General features: G+C 37.1%; 1 protein-coding gene across 1 annotated transcript in view; it reads right to left on the reverse strand.

The window, feature by feature from the left end:
• Positions 1-4,811: 4,811 nt before the first annotated feature.
• The window catches only part of KITLG (KIT ligand), a 67,817-nt gene continuing 48,319 nt past the window's right edge, over positions 4,812-24,309 (reverse strand). The window contains exons 4-9 of the mRNA XM_088025733.1: positions 22,046-22,216; positions 19,512-19,671; positions 18,705-18,788; positions 6,874-6,983; positions 6,123-6,190; positions 4,812-4,851 (exon numbers count right to left, since the gene is read on the reverse strand). Coding sequence (XP_087881859.1) covers positions 4,812-4,851; positions 6,123-6,190; positions 6,874-6,983; positions 18,705-18,788; positions 19,512-19,671; positions 22,046-22,216 — 633 coding nt within the window. The remainder of the gene's footprint in view (positions 4,852-6,122; positions 6,191-6,873; positions 6,984-18,704; positions 18,789-19,511; positions 19,672-22,045; positions 22,217-24,309) is intronic.

The raw sequence follows: 24,309 nt of genomic DNA on the forward strand, positions 1-24,309 counted from the left end.
TTTCCAGCCCTGACTGTTCTTTGAATTTCCAGGCTAATGGATTTGGTCACTGGTCAGTATTTCCTAACAGCTCCTTCCCTTATTTTTTTTTTTTTTAATGGCACCACCACCTGGTTAGTCCCATAGGCTCTAAATCATCCTTGAGTACTACTTGTGATGTCAAGCCTCACATTCCATCAGTAACTAGAATGTGTTGATTCTTTTACTGCATATCTCCAAAGTGGTTCATACTTTCCTATTTCCATGGCCATGACCTTAGTACAGGTCATCCTGTTTGGAAGACTGGCCTCTTAAGTGGAACTCCCTGACTCCAGTTCACTGCTCCCACCCATGTGGTCTGGCCTCACCAACATCTCATTACTTTCCTAAACCTTGGATTTGATTGTATCACTCACATCTTTTCTAAGCCCTCCAACATCTCCTTACATTACTCAATACAGTATACGTCCTGTACTTGGAATTTTTCAAACCAATCCCCACACCCTTGTTTCTCAGCCTTTTAACCCCTCATGTATGACCTTCCACTGGAGTCCAACTGTACAGAGGGACTCTTGAACACTCTGCACTTTTGGCCTCCCTGACTCAGTTTATGCCATCTGCAGTATCCGGATTACTCCTTCCCTACTGCTATTAAAATTTTACCAACCATCCAAGATCTGGCTCAGTATATATGCCACCTCCATCATCTACATTGTGATGAAGGCTTTCTCCTGTTGCTAGTGATTTCTCTCCCTTCAGATAAGGCAACTGTATATGGTCTGTCCATACCACACCTATGTCGAGGACACATCCTGTACAACCATAAGCAGTGGTCTTGCCTTTGATCTCTTATTGCATTTGCCTTGTCAGCTCCTTTCATTGCTTTTTTAACTTCATAAACTTCTGGTTTCCTTTTAAAAATAGGTTATTATGCATATGCCTTATTTCCTTTTGTAGGTTATAAGCAATTTGAGGACACAACTAGGTTATATTAAGCTCTGCATCTAACAATCTACCTACTAGAGTGTGTTGGAACCACATTTGTAGGAAGAATGAAGAGCAAAATTTTTCTATAAATATTTTATTTCTTTCTCAAACTGCTACACACAAGCTAATAAATGAAAAAAATTCTTGTGGGATGCCAGCTATGAATACTTGGCATTAGCTCATTGATTAAATCAATTTTTAACTTTTTGTATAGATATTTTCATGTTTGGTGTTAAATAAACACCAATCTAGTATATTTTCACTTAGAGCCAATTTCTTTTGTTTCTAGCTCATTACCTTGTAATCCTTCCATCTTCTTTTCTTGTTTTTAAAATATCAAACCATCCTTCTCTTCATTTTCCAATTATGGGTTATTTCATTTGAAGAACTAACTATTCCATTTTCTATTCTAGTATTCCAATATTTGTCTTAATTTTAGTTGGTGAAACTTACACTTCAGGGAGAAATTCCTGCCATAAATCTGAGTCATTCCCTGAACTTTCCCCTTCCTTGTAAACCAAAAAAAAATGGCTATAATCCAAATTATATCTAATTTTTAAAATATATAACAACTGCACATTACATTTCCATCTTGGTAGTTTTTATTATTATTTTATTTCTTGGCAAATTTCCTTTCCTAACACGTCATATTCTGCTCTCCCAAACCTTTTCCTTTATCACACCCCTCTCCCCAAATTATACTTAAAAGTTCCTTGGCAGGTTTTATTTTATTTTATTTTTATTTTATTTTTTTAAAGATTTTATTTATTTATTTGAGAGAGAGAATGAGAGAGAGAGAGCACGTGAGAGGGGGGAGGGTCAGAGGGAGAAGCAGACTCCCCGCTGAGCAGGGAGCCCAATGTGGGACTCGATCCCGGGACTCCAGGATCATGACCTGAGCCGAAGGCAGTCGCTTAACCAACTGAGCCACCCAGGCGCCCCCTTGGCAGGTTTTAAATCTCTGCTGGTATTGGGACAAGCAAAAGGCTTTACTCTACATAACTGGTACTCAGTAAATGACTACAAATGATATCTATATATTTTGACTTTGGGGTCTGTAGATTCATGATGACGAGTGGATCCTTTGTCTTCCTTTTTCCTATCCTTCCCATGTCTATTTTTGTTTTTATTTTCATAAATTTTATTCTCTCGTTAATGCAATTCTGAGATTCTTCTCCATTTTTTCCCCAACAAATATTTATTCATCATTTGCATGAACAAGGTATAAGCTATATAGTTTGATGGGATTCCAAGATCAAATTCAGAAACAAATCCTGTCCTGTAAGAGCTTATGGTTTAGCAGAGGACACAAAATGTCTATAAAAGTATTTGTGAAGTCTTATTAATGTGTATTACATTTCATATGAAATGTAACATGAAATATAATTAGAGGGCCATAAATTTGGGAAGTCAGCTTTTTGGAGGTAGTGGTATCTGAGCTGAGTCTTGAGAGAGAGATCCTTGCAGACATGATGAGTAAGGTGCTTTACAAAGGAGAAAGCCACTTCATATTACTTATCCATTTCACACTGACTACTCATTAATGTGTGAGGAGTTTATTTCTAAACAATCCCGAGCTTCTTTTTAAAGCTAGGTTGATTCATTGTAAACATGAACAATATTTCACATTTTAAGAAAAAGAGTCATTTCCCATGACTCTCTTTCCCCTTGCTTTGGACGCTTTACTTTCCTATTGACCCAATTCAGCAAATTATGTGTGCGTGCACACAAACACACATGCGATAAAAATAAACCCAACTTCACTTAAAGATTTTTAAAAATTTATTTTTTTGAGGTAAGAGATCTTACCCTCTTTCCACATATTTAAGTACACAATATAGCACTGTTGACTATGGGTGTAATGTTTTACAGCAGGTCTCTAGCACTTATTCATCTTGCAAACTAATAAAAACCCTACTTCAGAAGGACTGTCTTCCTTACCAGTGGTTGAACTTTCATTCAGGGTTTATCCACTCTGTCACACTCATTCAACAAGCATTTAGTGAGGGTCTACAACACATAGGCAACAAGTGAACTGCTTGTGAAGGAGACACAGTAAGAACCAGCCAGGCTCAGTTCCTGTCCCTGACTCTTCCCTGACTACATACAACTACGCCTAAGTTGCTTGACTATGGTTGCTTTAAAATGCAATTGTTTTCCCTCCTAAACAGGTGCCCTGAGTTCTCCCAGCATAATCCATTTTCCAAATGTCACAGGACAAATGCCACAATTAAAAACCACATGATTAAAGACCTGTGTGCCAAAACAGGATTCCAGCTATCAGTGCAGTCCAAAACCAAACAGAGGACATTACTTGAGACTTAAGACTCCATTAACCATGTAGTGTGTGGTTTGTAGATGTCTAGCTTAAGGGAACTGAAATGGCAGAGAAGCAACAGTGAGGCTCATGCTGGGATTGAAGGGCAGAGAAATTATTTTTACTAGAAACCTATAGTTTCAGCTTGCAGAGTATTGCTCCAGAAAATAAAAGGTATCAAGTGAAAGGTTTATTTGTTAACATTATTTGACAGAAACATGAGCTTAGAGAGAAGGTAAGATGGTGAGCAACAACAACAAAAAAAGTGCTACTTATGCTCTGGATATGATCAAGGGTCATGATTAAAGGCCTAAATGAAGTCCGTGTAAATAGCAGGGTCAAAGTGTTAGAGAAATATGTGACATGATTATTATATCATGTTACTTGGGGCTGTTGAGAAATGTTTTCCAACTACCAAAGTGAGGCCCTGGAGGAGTTAAAAAGCTCTCTGACCCAGCTTCCCTGGGGAAGGTTCAGTCTGGAGATAAATCTCTGAATCTGACCTATAAAGAAAAGGCAAAGCTCACCACAGACCATCTATCTAATAACCCCAGAGAGTAAATGATCTTCTGACAATGAGGGAATGCAGGGAACAAACTGAAGACTGAGGAAGATGAGAGGACATTCATGCTCCACTGTAATAAATGCACTCGAGAGCCCATGGCCATGAAAAAACCAACAGCCAGTTGGTAGCTGAAGTGGAAATGAGCAGAGCAGGAACTGATGTGAGGTCAAGTTAGCGCCATTTCAGGTGCTCGCCCCCCCGCCCCTCCCCCACCCTGCTAATCTGGCGTCTGCAGCTTGGCCCTGAGAAAGTAGACAGGAGAGGAAATAGGAGCATCAGTACCTCTGGGGCCTTGGTTTCTTGCTCTCTTTTCTCCCACAAGCCCTCCACAGACCCACACTATCTGGTTCTGGTTTATGTTTACTGCATCCTGGGCTCTGGACTGTGATGAGGCACAATTATTACCAGTCATGTGGCAGGTGGCACTTTACCTTGACAACTTTTTTCTCCTGATTTCTAAGATATTTTGGTCCTTTCTCTTTTTCCTTAAAATAGCAAGGAAACATTTTTGCCATTCACTTGTTTCAGCATCTAACAATTGAGATACTTTTTCTATTATGTTATAGTAGTCACACCTAACTGAAAGGGGTTTTATTTACTCTTCCTCTATTAATATTATTTTATTTTAGTCCTAATTTGTTCTTTCCCCTTGTCTAATTTTTTTCTGGCCTCAAAATTGTAAACACTCCACTGTTAATTTTTTGTATACCTCCCATACAAGATGAATCCACTAATCACTGCTTGGCCTTTCAAAATGTCAGAACACACATAATTGAATTATGCATATCTAATTCATTGTAACAGCTTCAGTTAGCATACTGACATCAGTTTAATAGTCAACTTAATAAATTTTGTTTCTAAATTTTGGCATCTAAGATGCTGTATCATTTTTTAAAAATCTTTCATCTTGAATTCTAAAAACTTACCAAGATACGAAAGTAACAGTGTTGATATAAGCCACAATTACACCTCTTGAAACTCTCTCTCTTTTTCTTGCAACATACTGAAAAACAACAAGAAAAACACTTTATTTGTTTTGGAAAGAGATTCTGAAGTACACCATCATCTGGACATTTTATAAGGCAGTTTTTCTGAAAATACAGTAACAAAAGATGGCAGAATTGAGTGGAAAGCTTACCTTCATAAACAATACTAAAGAGAAGAAGGAAGACGTTATCTGCTTCAATATAGTCTTCCCAAGGAGTGTAAAAATTCTCTCTGCATATGCATATACACATACTAAAAATGCCTATCTGTACTTAATATGTGTATATGTATATACAAAGGCATGACAGAAGAGAAAGTAACATGCCAAATGAAACTATAACTGGAGGTAAATCCAAATAGTAGTGTTCAGGCAATATGGGGTAAGGTAAGAAGTGATCAGCATCAGCTACAGTAACCTTAAAAATAATTTTTGTGTTTGGCTTTGGAGAAAATACTAAACAGATTGAGAATAGTTAAGGGCTCCAAAAACTAGAGTGAAGTCAAATACATCAAGTATGCAAGAGAAAGTCACTGCAAGTATCCTGACTAGGAAGTAACCTTATGAACCGGGGTTCAAGGGAGAATGAGACAAAGGTACAGTTTAGAGGGGGAAAGGAAGAGCAAGATTCTGTGGCAGCTCAGCCAAGACATCATAAAGACATGAGGATGCTGACTACTGCCAAAGAGCTAAGAGACACAGAGAGGAGGAATCAGTATATCCTGTTGGTAGCATGGACATGAAAGAGAATATGCAGACATGCCTCCAGAGCCCCATGACTGGGCATCTACGCAAGAGTCTGCTGCTTATACAAATGGAGCCGAGATGACCTCTATTGATACCTTAAGATGGGTCATGAAGACACCAGTGTGAAGGTCTTCCACAGGTAAGTGGAGATGTGGGACTGAAGCAAGTGTGAGAGGCAGGAAATGTGGATAAAGACCATCAATATGTGTCGGGAGCTGCCATGGAGAGCAAACAACTTTTTTTTTTTTTTTAAGATTTTATTTATTTATTTATTTGACAGAGAGAGAGAGACATAGCGAGAGAAGGAACACAAGCAGGGGGAGTAGGAGAGGGAGAAGCAGGCCTCCTGCCGAGCAGGGAACCCGATGCGGGGCTCGATCCCGGGACTCCGGGATCATGACCTGAGCCGAAGGCAGACGCTTAACGACTGAGCCACCAAGGCACCCCAGCAAACAACTTCTTAAAGACATATGAGCATGCGCATGTTCGGTGAAATGGCAACATCAAGCTTACTTATGCACATATTGAGCAAAACAAAGTACCTTATTTCATTATCCTCTTCATTAATCTGTATATTTTCAACTGTCCTTGTGAGATTTGGTTGTCTCTTCTGGGTAAAGAACAAGGATACATATTATAAAACTATCAATAAATGGTATAATATTCAAGAGGTTAATGGTCTCTACTTTTATATTTTATGTCAATAACTCCAATATCAGGGTTTTCCTTTTTTCCAGCATGCAGCATATAAAATACTTTTGCAATAAAAAAATATGAAAAATGCACTGTATTATTGACTCAACATTTTTAGGGGGCTGGAGGTGAAAAAGTAATGAAACTGAAAGATTTAAATGGTAATCAAATTCAAAAGACATTTCAAAAAGTTGAATCACAATGATTTAGCACATTTCAAAATTTTAGACAGGTCTCTGTGAGAACATAAGAACAGAAATCCAAAATAGCAGATAATACAAATGGCATTTCTACTTGGCTTTAAGCACATCATATGATTTGCAGCATATTTCCTCCTTTTTATATTTAGTGCAGGCTATTAAAACCAGTTCCCATTTCTTAAGTGTGCATTTTCAGTGGGAGGGGTTGTCTCCTAAGCATGATAAGGAATAAGGGGAAAACCTTAAGATTTAGAGTCCGTTGAGACTAAGTTAAGGTAGGACCTTTTCTCAGAAAAGGGCAGTGTGGTAATCGTTTATGTAAATATAGTATGCACAAATAAATACCTAAAGTTCACGAAGTTTTGATCAAGAAAAAAAAAAAAGGAATAGCAACACTTACCTTCCAGTATAAGGCTCCAAAAGCAAACCCGATTACAAGAGAGAAGAATGCTGGCAATGCCATGGCGGCCCATTGTAAGTTGGAGTCTCCAATGGGGTTTGAGGCCTTCCCTGTAATTAAAACAGTACAGTGGTGAACACAGCATATCCCTGCTAGAGGTTTTCCTCTTATGCTGTGGTTGTTCCCAACTGTTTCCATAATGTATTCTTGACCTAGCTCTGTTTAAAATATTTGAAATGCTGATTTTTCTGCTGAGTATTGTTTTGGGACAGCAATACAAGTCCATGTTGTCTCCAAAATATGTTAAGTTGAAAAATAAAAGAAAACCCACAGAAGGATATCGGACGTGGCTGATGTTGACACATATGGAACGCAGACGACATATTCCTAAAAGTGATTTTTACTCTCAAGCAAATCCATTTTCTATGACTTTAAAACCTTTTTGTTTTCTCACTCTTCACACCTTGCCAAGAAATTGTAAAGAGGGCATTTTGCAACCTGGATCGAGGTCAGTATGCATTTAGCTGTTCTGCCTGCCGCAAATAATAAGTCATTAAATGTATTTAGTGGTTGAAGTATTTCTAGGTACCTCATGCTTAGAGTCATGGCCTTTCCTCATCACATCTGCAGTATACGTTTCCTGGATGCCAGAGAGTGCCCAGCTCTGTGCTAAGGACTAAAGATTTGATTTTTTCAGACCTTTTATGTTGGAAAGCCTGAGACCATTAAACACTAAAGAATGGCTGAAAGCACCAGTATCTTCTCATTGCTTACTCTGCTTACTTTAAGTGACAGTGAGAGACAAAGACAGAGACAGAGAGAGAGGGGGGAAAAAACATGTGAGATGAACTTGGACTCCTTTTGATCTGCTCAGCTCCTCCGTGAGCAGCAGAATGATTCATGAATTAAACAAAACACATCTACCACAAGGGTTTCTTCTCTCTGTCTCCTTACAAGGAACAACCTGGTTGTTTATAAGAGACACAGACACATGTGCCAACCTGTACAAAAAGAACTGAAAATCTTCAGTTTTCTTTTTATGAAGGAATACATTTAGAAATTATATATTTTCAGCAATTATAGGATCAAAATGTAAACTAATCCAAGGTAAAGTGACTATTTTGGGCTATAATATTTTGCAATATTTGGGATACTGTGTCAGCCTATAGTCACCTATTTAACATATTAAGTACCTAAAGTACATAATATAAAAGAACCAAACCCCTGTATGTGTATAAACATTTACAGGGAGAACATGAACTTAGATTTAACTTGAGAGGCAAGAAACAAATCTTATCTACTGCAGAGAGAACAGGAATTGCCTATTTCCCCACCATTTGTAAACTGGGAGCAGGAAATTCACTAATTCCAGGACTCCTATTTCCAAAGGGCTTTAATAGGAAGTTTGTGTGTATGTGTTGGGCGGAGGGTGAGTCATGGGTGCCCCTTACACTTAAGGAAGGGCGATGGGGATGGAAGTGGGGTCTTCCATTCATATAACTATGAATCACTTCCTTGAGACTAGACTAGCATATCTTCTGACCCACCCCCCATCCTACAGCCTCGTGGGAAATAAGTTTTAGGCATTTTAAAGTAGAATTCCAACGTGAATTCTTTCATCAAAATAAAGCAGAGTTACAACATGGAATTTAGTATAACTTAAGCGGTACTACAATTATTGTAATAATATAGCTATTTTAAGAGTTATATAAGATTGTGTATACTAATCTGGGATTTAACTACCATTTATAAAAGTGTTTTCTCTCAGAAAATGGATTCAGAATTATAAGCAATTCTTGCCATTTTGGGAATTTTAACACCACTATCTGTACATAACTTGGCTATTTGCGGTTGTATTCTAGCAGCAAGTTTGAATTCTCCTTCATGGCCACTGGCTATATTGATGAAGAATAATTGGAAGGCAGGCAGGTAGGGACTTGCCCCAAGAGGAAACCACCATTAAAAGGATTTTACACTGCCCTGGAAGGAGCCCTCCACCCTTTCCCATGTGACAAAAACCTGATTGGATGACAGGCTAAGGGAGGTTTAATCAGATTGAAACAGCCTGTCAACAAGCCCATAAAAATCCCTAGACTTAGAAACTCTGGTGGCAACCCCTTCAGGTCCCCTCCCTCCTTGGGAGCTTTGTACCATCACTTTGCTACCACTCAGTAAAGTTTGCTTTGCTGCCCACCACTCTGTCTCATCTACCTCTTCTTCAAAGTGGTGTGACCAAGAACCGTGGGCACAGAGAAAAAAATCCTGCAACACTACGGACCACAGCGTCTATTGGGACTGCTGCGTGGTTATGATAGATTTGACCAGGTGACCTCCTGGAGGGGTGTCCTCATGAAGGTATACAGAGAGAACAAAGGAACCTATTGATATTTTTGTCCCCAGACTCCAATGGAAAATGAATGAGCTACAATGATGCTATGGAGAATTCTATTACATATGTTTGGGTAGCCAGATGCCCTGGAATCAAGGCGGCCAACACCCTATTCTTCCTGTTCTTTCCAAAAGCCAAATCTTGACTTGAACCATTCAGACCACAGGAAAGACAGGCCCATTAGCAACAAGCAGAAATGGCTTACTAGAGAGTGAGATATTCTGGGATTCCCCACTCACAATCTCTCTCAGGTAGGACAGCCCCTAAAGAAGGTGTTCCAAACAAATCCATGCTGGATGAGAGACCTAACTAAAGAGAACTCACTTCACTCTTCCAGAGTAGTGACTTTTTAACCACTTTAACAGTTCCATCCCCAGGACTATGGCCCCAAAGTCCTAGAATCTAACACACTGCAGCAGTCCACCTGCAGGAGACAGGGAGGGAGGGGCCTGGTAAAGACAGGAGGGGAAAGGGACCAGAGGAACTGAGCTTCACCTCCTTGAGGGGTCAATGTTAGCTTGCTTTTGTTATTTCTCATTAATGCAAAGAGTTTAATAGCCAGCCTTTGGTTCTCTCCAGTGATACTGTCATCCCTCTCACAGAGAGAGAAAAAGGATGTTATCAGAAAAGGCCTATTCATACCTCCAGTGCATGACCCCCCAAGAGTTTCTACTGCTGCTATCTACCAGGGATCAATGAGATTTAAACTGTGTGCCTCAAGGCCCAAGTGGTGGGTATTTGGCGTGGATGCCCAATCTAGTAACAAGGCTTTGCTTTTATGTAAAGATTGCCATGAAAAACTTGTAGGGTGAGGGAGCTCATCTGGACAGGATTTGAGTAATCCCAAATCCCTGGGCTGTTGTCATAATTGTATCTCATTATTATGAATGTCCAAAATTTGTGGGAACTGACTTGTTTGGTTTGACAAATACCCAACATCTGTTCAAATACAGAACATGTAAAACTGTGCTACAATTTTGCTGAACTCTTTTTCAAATGATTTTGCTTATAGGCATCACCATGCCTGTGAACATGGACCTCCTGGTGCTTAGAAAACCTTCAACTCAGTACTCCTCCTTAATTCAGATTCAAAGCTCATTGTAGGCTTGCCACAAGTACGAACCCACAGCCTTGGTACACCTACTTGACCTAATAATGATGAACACATATCATGCATAAGGCATGGCTCCACATTCATGCATGTTAACACATTTCAAACCCAGGAAACTCTATGAAGGAAGTACTATCATCCTTCATTTGACTGGCAAGTCCAGAGAGATAAAGTAACTCACTCAAGGTCACATAGTTAACCAAAGGCTAACACTGGTATAGAAGCCCAAGCAGTCTGAGTCATAGACTGTCTTTTTAGAAGATGTATAACGTAATGTCAAAGTAAGGACTTCTTCTGTAACATTTAAATACCATTTGCAAGGATCTTAAACATTCTTTTAGCATGGTATAAAGGAAATTACTATTATTTTGAAAGCACAACTCCTTTAGTAGATAACTTGAACACTTTTATAAGGGAGATTCATGGGATAATATAAGATACAGAGAGGACACTCACATCTCAGGACTCCTTCATAAACATTGGTCCTCCACCTAGCATGGCCACTTTTTGGGATTTTATCCTGCAAACCAGCCTGGTCACTTCAAATTTCCTTGCCCATATCCCCCCCCCCCCAAATCTTACCTCCTTTATGCTACAACTAAAAACATTTACATGCTTCTATTAAAATACATATTATAATATATACACAATATATATGATAAAATACAAGGACTGTTTCTCTTACAAAAACGTAAGCTCTACAAGAGCTAATCTTTGCGCATGGGTATCTAAGTGCCATATTGATGAGTGATGTCTCCTGACAAAAAGCAGCAAATTATGCAAGACCCATACTTTTCTACAAAAAGGAAAAAAAAAAGGAAAGCAAAACAAAGAAAAAAGAAGGCTGACCATTCATTTTGTAATAAAAAAAAAGTATGTGTTTTATATTCATTTGTCTTTTGAGGTAAGTAGAAAAGACTTTTGCTTCCAACCATGATAATAGCAGGTTAGCCTCCCCAACCTAAATAATTATTATACTAGACAAATTATTTGAGGCAGTTATTTTCATTCATTAGACAACAGGTAGCTCAAAAATGTAATCCCTAAGAGAGTAAAAACACATGGTGAGGCCCATGATTGTCTTCACTTTCTGGCTGGGAGGTATGGAAGATAGAAGCCAATTAGGGTTCAGTGGTCTCACTGAGATAGGGAATCAGAGACTGAAGTTCAGGGATGCAGATGTGGCTGGAGTTTGTGGGGCAGGGTTACTGGTGCTGTGCAGAAAAGGAGCTATGCAGAAAAGGAGCACCAGAAATCTCTGGAGGAATCTCCTTGTCATTGGTTAAAAAAAATAAGCTGTACAGGGAAATCCTGGGGCCAGCGGGTTTCAGTCCTCCCCTCTTATCTGCCAACAGAATCGGGCCAAGAGACGCCTGCGGTACGGGAGGGAGGAAGCTCCACCTCCCAAGAAAAGAGCAAGTGGGCAGGCAGCTGCGGGGCGGAACCGAACTGTGTGCAGGGTGTTTAGAAGTCGGTCCTGGTCGGCGCCGCTGTCCTCGAGGCCATGGTGCAGGCGGAGCTCTGGGCGATACTCAGGTGAGGGCAGCGGCTCCGCCCGGGGATTCCACCGCGGAAAAGCTGGGTAGATGCGGGGCAGGCAAGAAAGGATGCTGTCCGCACTGCTCCCTGGTAGCACCCTGAGCAGCCGCAGTTGCGGTAACAGCAGCAGAAAGCACAACACGGGCCGAGGAGGCAACTCGAGCTGCTGGTAAAGTCGCCCAACAGCTGTTTCTCTGTAGCATGCGAGTTGACAAAACAGCCAAATAACAGGGCTCCCCATGACAATCTCCTTCGAGCTCTTTTTCCTTGCTACTTGGAGCTGATTTATGCGGAAACATGCCTTGCACTTGTACCTGGAGGAACTGGAGACAGTGGATTCGACCTTTAGCGGTGGTCATCTACCCGGTGTCCATAGTGGTTGCGGTTCCTCTATGCATGTGGGAATTACAGAAGCTGGAGGTTGGAATACACACCAAGGCTTGGTTTATTGCTGGAATCTTTTTGCTATTGACTATACCTATATCCCTTTGGGTGATACTGCAACATTTAGTATATTATACACAACCGGAACTACAAAACAAATAATAAGGATTCTTTGGATGGTACCCATATACAGTTTAGATAGTTGGATAGCTTTGAAATATCCCAGCATTGCAATATATGTGGATACCTGCAGAGAATGTTACGAAGCTTATGTCATTTACAACTTTATGGGATTCCTTACCAATTATCTAACTAACCGGTATCCAAATCTGGTATTAATCCTTGAAGCCAAAGATCAGCAGAAACATTTCCCTCCTTTATGTTGCTGTCCACCATGGACTATGGGAGAAGTATTGCTATTTAGGTGCAAACTGGGTATTTTGCAGTATACAGTGGTCAGACCATTCACCACTATTGTTGCTTTAATCTGTGAGCTGCTTGGTATATATGATGAAGGGAACTTTAGCTTTTCAAATGCTTGGACTTATTTGGTTATAATAAACAACATATCACAATTGTTTGCCATGTATTGTCCGCTCCTATTTTATAAAGTACTGAAGGAAGAACTGAGTCCAATCCAACCTGTTGGCAAATTTCTTTGTGTAAAACTGGTGGTTTTTGTTTCTTTTTGGCAAGCAGTAGTTATTGCTTTGTTGGTAAAAGTTGGCATTATTTCTGAAAAGCATACATGGGAATGGCAAACTGTAGAAGCTGTGGCTACAGGACTCCAGGACTTTATCATCTGTATTGAGATGTTCCTTGCTGCTATTGCTCATCACTACACTTTCTCATATAAACCATATGTCCAAGAAGAAGAGGGTCCATGCTTTGATTCCTTTCTTGCCATGTGGGATGTTTCAGATATTAGGGATGATATTTCTGAACAAGTAAGGCATGTTGGAAGGACTGTCATGGGACATCCTAGGAAAAAGTTTTTTCCTGAGGATCAAGATCAAAATGAACATAAAAGCTTGTTATCTTCATCCTCACAAGATGCAATTTCTGTTGCCTCTTCTGTACCACCTTCACCCATGGGTCACTACCAAGGGTTTGGACACACTGTGACTCCCCAGGCTACACCTACTACAGGTAATATATCTGATAAAATATGTAATGATACTACAGAAGAAAGAAAAGAACTTATAGATAAATCCATGGCCTCCTGAACAGTGTGCAAAAGCACACTGCTCCTGCTACCATGATTTCATTACCTGGTATCCCATTGCTCAGGATTTTGTGCTTGGGACAAGCCATAAATGATGGAAAATTTCAACATAAAGAAGGTGAAAGCCAGGTACAACTACTGGATTTACATAACTGACTCGAGTTTTGTATATCACAAATAATCAGTCTAAATATCCTAGACTTAGACTTGATTTCTCAACATTAGAGTATCACGTACTCAAATGGTAGAAAATGACTCTACTAAATGTTCCTAATGTTACACTGCTTTATCAAGAGGATGGACATTAAAAAAAAAAAAAATCAATGCTTCCTACCACTGCTGAATGAATATAATGCTCTGGACTTAGCAGAAAGTATAATTTGGAAATATGAATTAGTGGAACTTAATCATAATCAGGTGCCATATATGCCCACCTAACAATTATTTCTCTATTTCTCAACTGGATATCTTTCAATAAATAAGAATTTATCATTAAAAAAAAATAAGCTGTACATCCAAAGGAAGAGTCTTCATAAAACCTGGTAATAAACAATACCTGGGAAGCTATGACCTTGACAGTCAATCAGAGACAAAGGGGCTCTGACAAGCAAGAATGGGGAGATTTTCTAGGCATTCAAGAGGTATCTCAGAAACTCCATGCCTTAAAATAAGCCTACTCTCCCCCTTCCCTCTAAGAAAGCTTAAAAACAAGATTGGGAAGGAAAATAAAGATAATCTGCCACTAACTGAACTGCCCATCTGTACAAAACTCAAAAGTCTCTAAAGTAATGCTACAAAATCTGCATTCTCATAAACATAGTATCCACAACATCCAGCATGTATTCAAAAATTACTACCCATGTAAAGGAAATATGACCCATAATCAGGGGGAAAAAAGCAGTCAATACACACCAACCCTGAGATAACCTAGATGCTGAGATTAGGAGACAAGAACTTCAGAGCTTTAGTACTACAGTTGACCCTTGAACAATGCAGAGGTTAGGGGCACCAAGCTCTTGCACAGTTGAAATCTACATATAACTTTGACTCCCCTAAAACTTAACTACTAATAGCCTACTGTTCACTGGAAGCCTTACCAATAACAATTAGAACATATTTTGTATGTATATCTATTATATACACTGTATTCTTAAAATAATCTAAAGAAAATGTTAAGAAAATCGTGAGAAAATACATTTATAGTACTGTAAAGATCTGTTTATAAGTGGACCCACATGGTTCAAGCCCTTGTTGTTCTAAGGTCAACTGTATATCCAGGGGCCAAAAAAGAAAATATTATCATAATGAATATGCAGATGGAAAATCTCAGCAGGAAAATATAAAAAGAATTAAATACAAATTCTAGAATATAAAATACAAACTTAGCAATGAAAAAATGTACTAGATCCAAACCCACAGAATATATAGCACCAAGAGTGAACCCTATGTAAAGTAGGTACTTTGAATGGCTATGATGTGTCCATGAAGGTTTATCAATTTTAACAAACGTACCTCTCCGTGGGGGATGCTGATAACAGGAGAGGATGCACATAGGTGTGGGCAGGGGGTGTGTGGGAAATCTCTGTACCCTTCCCTCAATTTTGCTATGAACCATAAACTGGTCCAAAAAAAAAAAATTAAAAACAGCAAAAAAAAAAAATGTATGGATGAAAAGTTCAGCAGCTTACAGATGGCAGAAGAGCCAGGAAACTTGAAAACAAATAAGTAGAAATTATGCATTTTGGTGAACAGAGGGACTAGGGAGAGGGAAAAAAATCTGAACAAAACCTCTATGATCTGTGAGACAATATTAAACTACCTAATATATGTGTGATTGGTATGTGTGTGATTAAATATACTATGTGTGATTCCTGGAGAGGAGAGAAAATGAAGAAAAAATATTTGAAAAAGTTATGGAAAAATTTTCTCCAAATTTTGGGGTAAATGCACTTATATATCAAAGAAGCTTGACAAAAAGCAAAAGAAAAAAAATACAAAAAACCCCAGTCCTAGGTACACCTTAGTCAAACTACTACACAGGAAAATTTTGAAAGGCAGAGGGAAAAAAATGACCCAGTACATATTAGAACAAATATAAACTCTGAATGCCTTTTTGTCAGAAACAATAAAAGCAGGAAGACAATTGAGTGACATCTTTAAAGGACTGAAAAAAAATTCTGTGAACCCAGAATTCCATATCTAGTAAAAAGCACCTGCAATACTGAAGACATGTTTTTTTTTTTTTTTTTCCTTATGTAGGCTTCACACCCAGCACAGAGCCCAATGTGGGGCCCGAACACATGACCAGGAGAGCAATACCTGAGCTGAGATCAAGGGTCGGCCGCTTAACACTTAGCCACCCAGGTGCCCCTAAAGACATTTTTTAATTAAAAGAAAAAAAAAAAAGATGTTACCAGTAGATTTACACTACAAGAAATGCTAAAGGATCAGCCTGAAAGGAATTAGTACTGGATGGAAAGTTGGGTTTACAAGAGGGAATGCAGAATTTAAGAAATAATATATGGGTAAATATAGAAAACAACTATATTCTTTTGCTTTTTAAAAAAGACATAGGATAGTTTAAAGCAATAATTATAAGACTACTGTGAGGCTTATAACCTAGATCTATATGTTAACATAGCACAAAAGATAATTCTCACATTTTTTCTTAAGTGCTACATTAAGTAGAACATTGCAAGATGTATATTGTAATTCCTAAAACAACCATAAAACAATGCAGAGATCTGTTGAAAATAAAATGAAAAAAAAATTAATCCAAAATCGACCTGGAAAGGATAAATAAACAAATGAGGCAAATAGGAAACAAAATGGTAGGCCCAAATCCAACCATACCAATAACTACATTAAATATAAATGGATAACACACTCTAATTGAAAGTCAAAGACAGCCTAGCTAAAATAGCAAGGCCCAACTATATACTGTCTACCAGAGATGTTCTTTAAAAATAAAGACAGTAGGTTGAAAAGAAGAAAGGTATACCATGAAAACAGGGAGTATAAGAAAAACTGGCTCCACTATTGTAGACAAAATACACTTCAAGACAAACTACTCTAGCAGAGGTAATGACAAATATTTCACTAACAGTATAAAGGTCTGTTAATCAGGGAACCCATAACAATAATTATAACCACCTTATAATACAGCTTCAAAATATATAAAGTGAAAACTCATAATCAAAAGGAGAAATGGCCAAATTCACAAGCAAAAGATTTTTAATGCTCTTCTCTTAGTAACTGATAAAAAATTAGACAAAAATTTAATAAGCATATAGAAGATCTGAACACTATCAGCCATTTTGATCAAATTTGAGAATGCTACGCTCGATGTTTGAATGATACACATGTTTCAATAAATTTTGAAATATTACAGTGCATATTTTCTGACAATAGAATTTAGAAACCAATAAGTTATCTAGAAAAACCACATATTTTTAGACATTAAATAACCCACTTTTATATTACCCATGAATCAAAGAAGAAATCACATTGAGAATTAAAAAATATTTTTAAAGAAATGATAATGGAAACACAACATATCAAAGTGTGTGGGATGCAACTAAAGTTGCTTACAAGAAAATTTATAACTTTAAGTGCTTATATCAGAAAATTAGAATGGTTTAAATCACTAATTAAATTTTTCTACCTTAAGAACTTCAGCTACAACTTAGCTGAACAAACTAAACCCAAAGTAAAAAGAAGGAAATAATAAAGATTAGAAATCAATGAAATATAAATTAAGAAGCCAAAAGTTGCATCTTTGAAAAGATTAATGAAATAACATCAGTAGTTAATAAGAAAGACCTTAACTGGCTAACACACAGTCCCTTTTCAAAACTTTTCAGATCTGATGTGTTTTGTAATTCAGAATTTCATATTTTAGAGGGTTCTGTCTTACAGATATTGTATATAATATCCTCAGTGAAGTCTAGGTAGCACACTGTAATCAAACACAATATTTCTGTAGTGAAATCTATAAATATTCACTTTTAGAAAGAAAAAGACGATAAATAGCCTTATCTCAGTTTAGGTCAGGTCAGGTTTTGGTGGCAAAAATTCCAAAACAAATGGATTTTAGAGGTTTTTAAAAAATTTCTGAATTGCAGAATTGCTATTGTGGATTTGTACTAAACTGATCACTCCTTTTTATAGGTAGGTCCTCTATGTCCCTGAACATATGACAGTGCCCAATTACTAAGTCTTCAGGGATGACATTCTTAGCTAAGATCATAGGATGAATTTTTTTCCTTCTACAGCTTCCATGAAACTAGAGGATCAGAATATTTAGTAAAATCCAATGACCTTTATAATGACCTTGCCTGTATTTGAAAAGGGGACATTAGACTTCCAGGAAATTGGGTTCCTAGTCAAAGAAGACAGAAATTTCAGGCAAAGAAGCATATTCTCCTCTATATAGTAAATAAAATCATCAGACATACAAACACATAATAGTAAATACTGATATATACAAAACTGAAAATATCCTTGGAATTCTATACAACGGACATCTATACTTTCAATTTTCAAATTCCATTTTTGTCAGGCAAATTCCACAACAAATATATTAAGTTGACAATGAATAAAGCTTAAATTATATTTCTAAAAGTAATTATATGACTTATTTAAAATAATCTCAGCAGATTTCGACCCAATTTTCTAGAGATCATCTTGAGTGGTAGGGAAACCTGTTTCTACAAAGCTAATATTTATTTATTTAAAAAAATTTTTAAAGAAGATTTATTTATTTATATTAGAGAGAGAGAGAGAGAGCACACAAGTGGGAGGGGCAGAGGGATAGAGAATCTCAAGCCGACTTTGAGCTGAGTGAGGAGCCCATGTGGGGCTCAATCTCACGACCCTGAGATAAGGAGCTGAGCCAAACCAAGAGTTAGATGCTTAAGAAACTGAGCTACCCAGGTGCCCCCAAATTTTTATTTAAATTCTAGTTAGTTAACATATAGTGTAATACTGATTTCAGGAGTAGAGTTTAGTGATTCATCACTTACATACAAACCTAATAATTCTCAGGAAGACCATAACAGGAAGAACAGTAACAGAACAGTATTAATAGTAATAATTGCAGAAATTTCCTTCAAAGCCCATGCAATACTCCCATAGGTGCTAACTGGAGCCATGCATGCATTAAATCAGACGTATGTACTTACTATTACTGCTACTGCTGTCATTCCTAAGGGAGCTGGCTGCAACAGGGGGTAACATAAATGGTTTTGTGACACTGACTCTGGAATCTAAATAGAAAGCAATAATGTGTCAGTGTTGCATGGTGATTTACATAAATTACAGAGTGTGCAAAAGGTTGAAGTGCAATACCAGAGTACTTTCAAGGTCTGCTTCCCCAATTTTGATTATTCAGATCCTATTTATTTCTTACTGGGTCCTGTTCTATTTTTATTAAGAAATTCATCACAGTCACCTTATAGAACAAAGATTCGTTGCCTACATATGTTAATAAATCTAAGTAACACAAATTGTTGGTAATTAGTCTTAAAAAAAAAAAAAAAAGCAATGGAAGTAGATTTTGTACTACAGGGACCCAGTGGGATAAAAGGTCTCAATACAGAGTAACTGGTGAAGATCAGAATTCATGACTCAGAGGTAGACCTTAAGGAAAAGATTTGAAAAGGGGACATTAAGAAAACTGAAGATGAAGAATAACATACACTACACAATACTAGCAAATTATCAGATAAAAAATGAGTCACTGTATCCCATATTGTTTACCCACACAAAATTCGTATATTTGAAAATGATGAGTGCTGCTTTGGTTTGAAAACCAACAAATCAACTGATCACTTCTTTCATGCCATTGATATATGTCTTTGTATTAGACATATGCACATACATCTTTCTCTAGCTACACATATATTTGAGTCAGAGGTAGATTCTTACCTACACATACAAGATTCAAGCTTGCTTTTGGCATTTAAATTGGAAATGCTTATATGTCTTACCTTTTTCAGGACTTAATGTTGAAGAAACCACACATTCACTAGTTTTAGATGCCATGGTCTCCAAGTCCTTGAGGGCATCAATGGATCTATTAAAAATTCTGAAGAATTCTTCAGGGGTAAAATGCCTGTGTTCTGGGCTCTTAGGTGTTTTTTTTACATTCTAGAAGAAAACAGGATTATATTTTTCAGATAGTTTACAGATTTAACTGATGTCAAGGTAATAGACTATAAATACATTCCCCAAAGATTCAAGTAAAACTAACACTTTTAGAAAACTGTTGTATCACACATAATTCAAATTGGTACTACAAGATAGTGATCCCATCCAGTTTGGTCTGGGGCTCAACTCTAGATAAAGGAATGGAGTGGTGGTGGGGGTAAGGTGAATAGAACATCAAAACAAAATAATGTTAGCAAGAAATTAGAGACACTGTTCTTTAGAAATGCTCATTAAAATAATTATTCCTCATTAAAAAAAAAAATACCCCTCTATAACACATGCTCCAAACAGCCCAAAATTAGAAAGTCTGATGATACTAAATATTGGCAAGAATATGGAACAAAGGGGACTCTTATATACTGGTGGAATGATATAAATTGGTGCATTTGGTATCATCTGGTAAGACTGGACATGTGCCCATTTTGTAACCCAGAAATTCCACTTTTAGGTGAATACTCTATAGAGAAGCTCTGGCACATATGCATCAGGAGACATACAAGAAAGTTCTTAGCAACAGTGTTATATAACCCTTACATCAAACAACAGAAGAGTGGTTAAATCATGAGAGACTCTTAACTATAGGAAACCAACTGAGGGTTGCTGGAGCGGAGGTGGGTGAGGATGTGTTAACTGGGTGATGGGCATTAAGGAGGACATGTGATGTGATGAGCACTGGGTGTTACAAGCAACTGATGAATAACTGAACTCTACTTTTGAAACTAATGATGTACTATATGTTGGTCAATTGAATTTAAATGAAGAAAAAAAAGAGTGGTTTAATAAATATTGGTATATTAAGTCCACTCTATAAGCAGGAAAAACTTAATTTCAGCTATATGCCTCAAAGTGGATATATCTTATAAACATAATGCTGAGCAAAAGAACCAAGTTATAAAAGAATAAAGAGTATGATTAATTTCTAGAAATTCCCCAAGAAAGCAAACCAGACTATATTTTAGGAATTCATACATGCATGATTATCTATAAATAAAAGTAGGTAATAATAACACCTATGTAGCATTTGCTATGTACTACACTAAGTGCGTTATACATATTAACTCCATCTCCAAGACAACAAAGAAATACCACCTGGGTTCTAGCCACAGTGCCATGATTAGTAAATATATACTCTTCAGTATTTGGGATGATCTTCTTGACATCACCATTTACCTAACACTTAACTCATCTTTCAAGCCCCAATGGGCGGATTATTTCCTTCATGACACTGTTCCTCATATGCCCTACTTTTTGTGACCTCTACCTCTTATCATTGCCATCAGAACACTATTTGTACTAATATGATATAAAAAGACATGTTGACTCTAAGATGTCATAGACTGTAAGACACACCAATTTAGAAATTAAAAAGTAAAGCAATAGAAGTGATGAAATGTAGTGAGGAGTCTCTTAGTACAGTAAGAATTCTGAGTTTGAACACACATGGGATGGATATTGGGTCTTAAAGAGAAATTGAATTTGGATGAGAAGGAAGTATTTAAAAGTACAGAATGATATTTAAAACCTTAGGTTTAAACATCTAGAAGGTCTGTAGGGTAGACACTGAATTGTGAACTCTATGCTAAAGCAAGTCTCCCAAGATCTATTTTGTGGTATTCTAAAATAATAATAAAAATGTTTATTAGGATTTATTTTGCCAGACATGGTACCAAGGCACTAATCACAAATCATCTAATGTCAACTCCATGAGATGGATCCTGTCATTGTCCTCATTCTAGGCATAAAGAATGTGAACACAGAGAGGTTAAGTTCACAAAGGTAACTAGTGACAGAGTCAGGATTTGAACTCTAACACCTCATTCTTGATCTCTATACACTGCCTTGTCAATAAAGTTCAATCTCACAGCACTGCCACGCCCACATTCTGAAGCTGGTAACAACTAGTCATCAAATGACCTGGAGATGTTAAAATGCACTTCATTGTTGTGACATGATTACTATGGATAGGAGATCTAAGTGTTCATTATAGACAATTTTCCATTTAAATGTAAATGAACATTTGTAACCTAAAAGGTGGGTTATGAGGACTTCATTCACGAAATAAAGGTCTATTTTTTTTATGTTTAGTGGGAATAAATTTAATTTTTATATTAAATGACATCTAAGCCTTTATGTATGTTTCAGTATTGCAGTGTGACCACAACCACCTATTTTCCGTGCTCATCTTAAAAAAATTTTTTAATTAAAAATTTATAAATTAAAAATTTCACAAATAAAGATATTGCCACCCTTGCCTAGGTCAGCATAGGTCTTAGAGAAGAGTAGTAAGAAGCAATCACAAAGAATACAAAGTTACCTCAAATGAGTGTTCTTCCATGCACTCCACAAGGTCATCCACTATTTTCACAAGTTTGTCTATGATAGAGTAATTACTCAAGCCTTCAGAAATATTTGAAAACTTGTCCAGAAGATCAGTTAAGCTGACTGACAACTGTTCCACCATCACGCTTATCCAACAATGACTAGGCTGCAAGAAATTGAAAGAAAGGAAGATAAAGGCATCTATTGTAAATACAGTAAACTTGGAGTACCCTTCTTTAAAGACATCAATGTTTCAGTCCCTGCTGGACAAAGAATTTCCTTATATCAGAACAGGTCAGTTCTTGTGTTTTGTTTAACTCAGATTTAACATCTGCTTCAAAATTTGCAAATGAATAAAGACCTGAACAAAGTATTGCTGGTAAAGAATGTTGCTCTTCCAGGGAAGTAAATTAAATACAAAGCCAAGTCTTACCCTTGACAAGGTTTACTTATTTTACTCACAGCGTTTTTAGAAAAGCTTTATGCAGAGGGAGTTACCTAGCCCTCAAGGACTCACAGTCTTTTGGTGAACTGGAATATGAAACAATGGATTAAAATAGCTTATTTTTCCAAAGTGCTTGATAGATTTCAAGGCTTCTTCATAGATAAATTCATGTGGATGTCTAAAAAACAAACAAACAAACAAAAGCCCTGGCAGGAATGTGGTCTCTGAGAGAAGCACTTTTGCCTTAGCAGCAGGACCAGCTACACAATTTGTGGAGCCAAGTGCAAAATGATAACATGTTTATTGGTTCAAATTTTGTTCAAGAATGAATGATTACAAGATGGTAACAGCAGAGTAGTAAACCAATCACGGAGCCTTGCCCATGAAGCTAGCCCTGCCCATTGGTTAGAAGCTCAAATCTGTACAGTCAGGTATAACTGGGTTTGATTCTGGCTAAGAAACTCCAGACATCTGCATAAATTCTCTGAACCTCTCTGTAGAATGGGAATAACAGAACAAGGTAGTTGTGAGGAGATAATGTACATAATTTGAATGTAAGTTTTAATGAAGGCACTATTTTTTTTTTTAATATGGCCTAGAACAGTGTCTCTGGCATGTGAAAGTTGCTCAGAAACTAACTGTTGAACAAATGCATGAGTGAATAAAAAATGAATGAGAAAAAAATACTCTGTGTCAGGGGTCTACACTTTCTGTAAAGGGCTAGATAATATTTTAGGTTTTGCATGCCAAGAGGCAAAAATAAAGGATATTATGTAGGTGGGCATTTATACAGAGAAAACAAATTTCTACAAAACTTTTATTATAAAATTAAAATGTAGTAATAATAATTGAATATAATGTCTTTTGCAGAATAATCAAATTTAATCTTTTGTAATATAGGTCTACCAATAAGAATGGAATTCTTTATTTTGGATCAACATTTTGTTTAGCTGGGTTTCAAAGTATTCTCGATTATCAGACTACAAATGTTCATCTGTAAAAACCAATCTCAGCTGGCTGGCCATATAAAATCCGGCAGTGGATTGGATCTGGCCTACAGGGTATGGTATACCAGCCTCTGTTATAAATGGCTCTGGGCCAATAAAGGTTTAGATTATCAGGAAAAAGATCTCCTTGATGTATTAGTAAATTCTACTTTTTAAATTACTGTAACATTACTTAAAATAAGTTCATATACTTTGTATACTTTAACATGTTTTCTTACATAAACATCTTTTAAGTAGAATCTCTGATTTTTTTTTAAACTTGGCTAAAATGTAACAAGTGAGAAAAATAAGATTGGGGATAGCTATAATTGCCGTGGTGTATAAGATCCTAAATAATTTAAAATAACTTCTGCTGCAATAAAAATATTATAATCATAGGGTGTACCTGATGCCATGTAAAATTAATCAAACCACTAAACTTGATTTCTCTTCTTACTAGCAGAATATCTCTATGGGGGGAGGCCAAGTGATTTATCCTAAATTATACAAGGGGGCCGTCTTCTATTCATTTAACAGAACAGTTTTAATTAATATAAGACAGCCAAAAAGGAAATGGGTTTATCTACAAATTGGTAAGCCCCAATTCCTGGAAGCACTAAATGTCATTCAAAACGTTCAGGAGTGTTGGCTCTGGCTTCAGAAAAGTATAATAAACAAACCCCCAAATGGGAATTAGTTCAATTAGGCCATTTCACTCAACTCATCAACCAAGTTCTCAAAGACTATGTGTTTCCAAAGTATGTTCAGAATGGATTCTTTGTTTTGTTTAATCAGTGCTTATCTCAAGCACATGTAAGTTCACATTTG

This window comes from Eumetopias jubatus, unplaced genomic scaffold (assembly GCF_037043125.1).
Source record: "Eumetopias jubatus isolate StellerSeaLion01/CBP00866 unplaced genomic scaffold, mEumJub1_p1.0 scaffold_8, whole genome shotgun sequence".
Classification (NCBI taxonomy): Eukaryota; Metazoa; Chordata; class Mammalia; order Carnivora; family Otariidae; genus Eumetopias; species Eumetopias jubatus.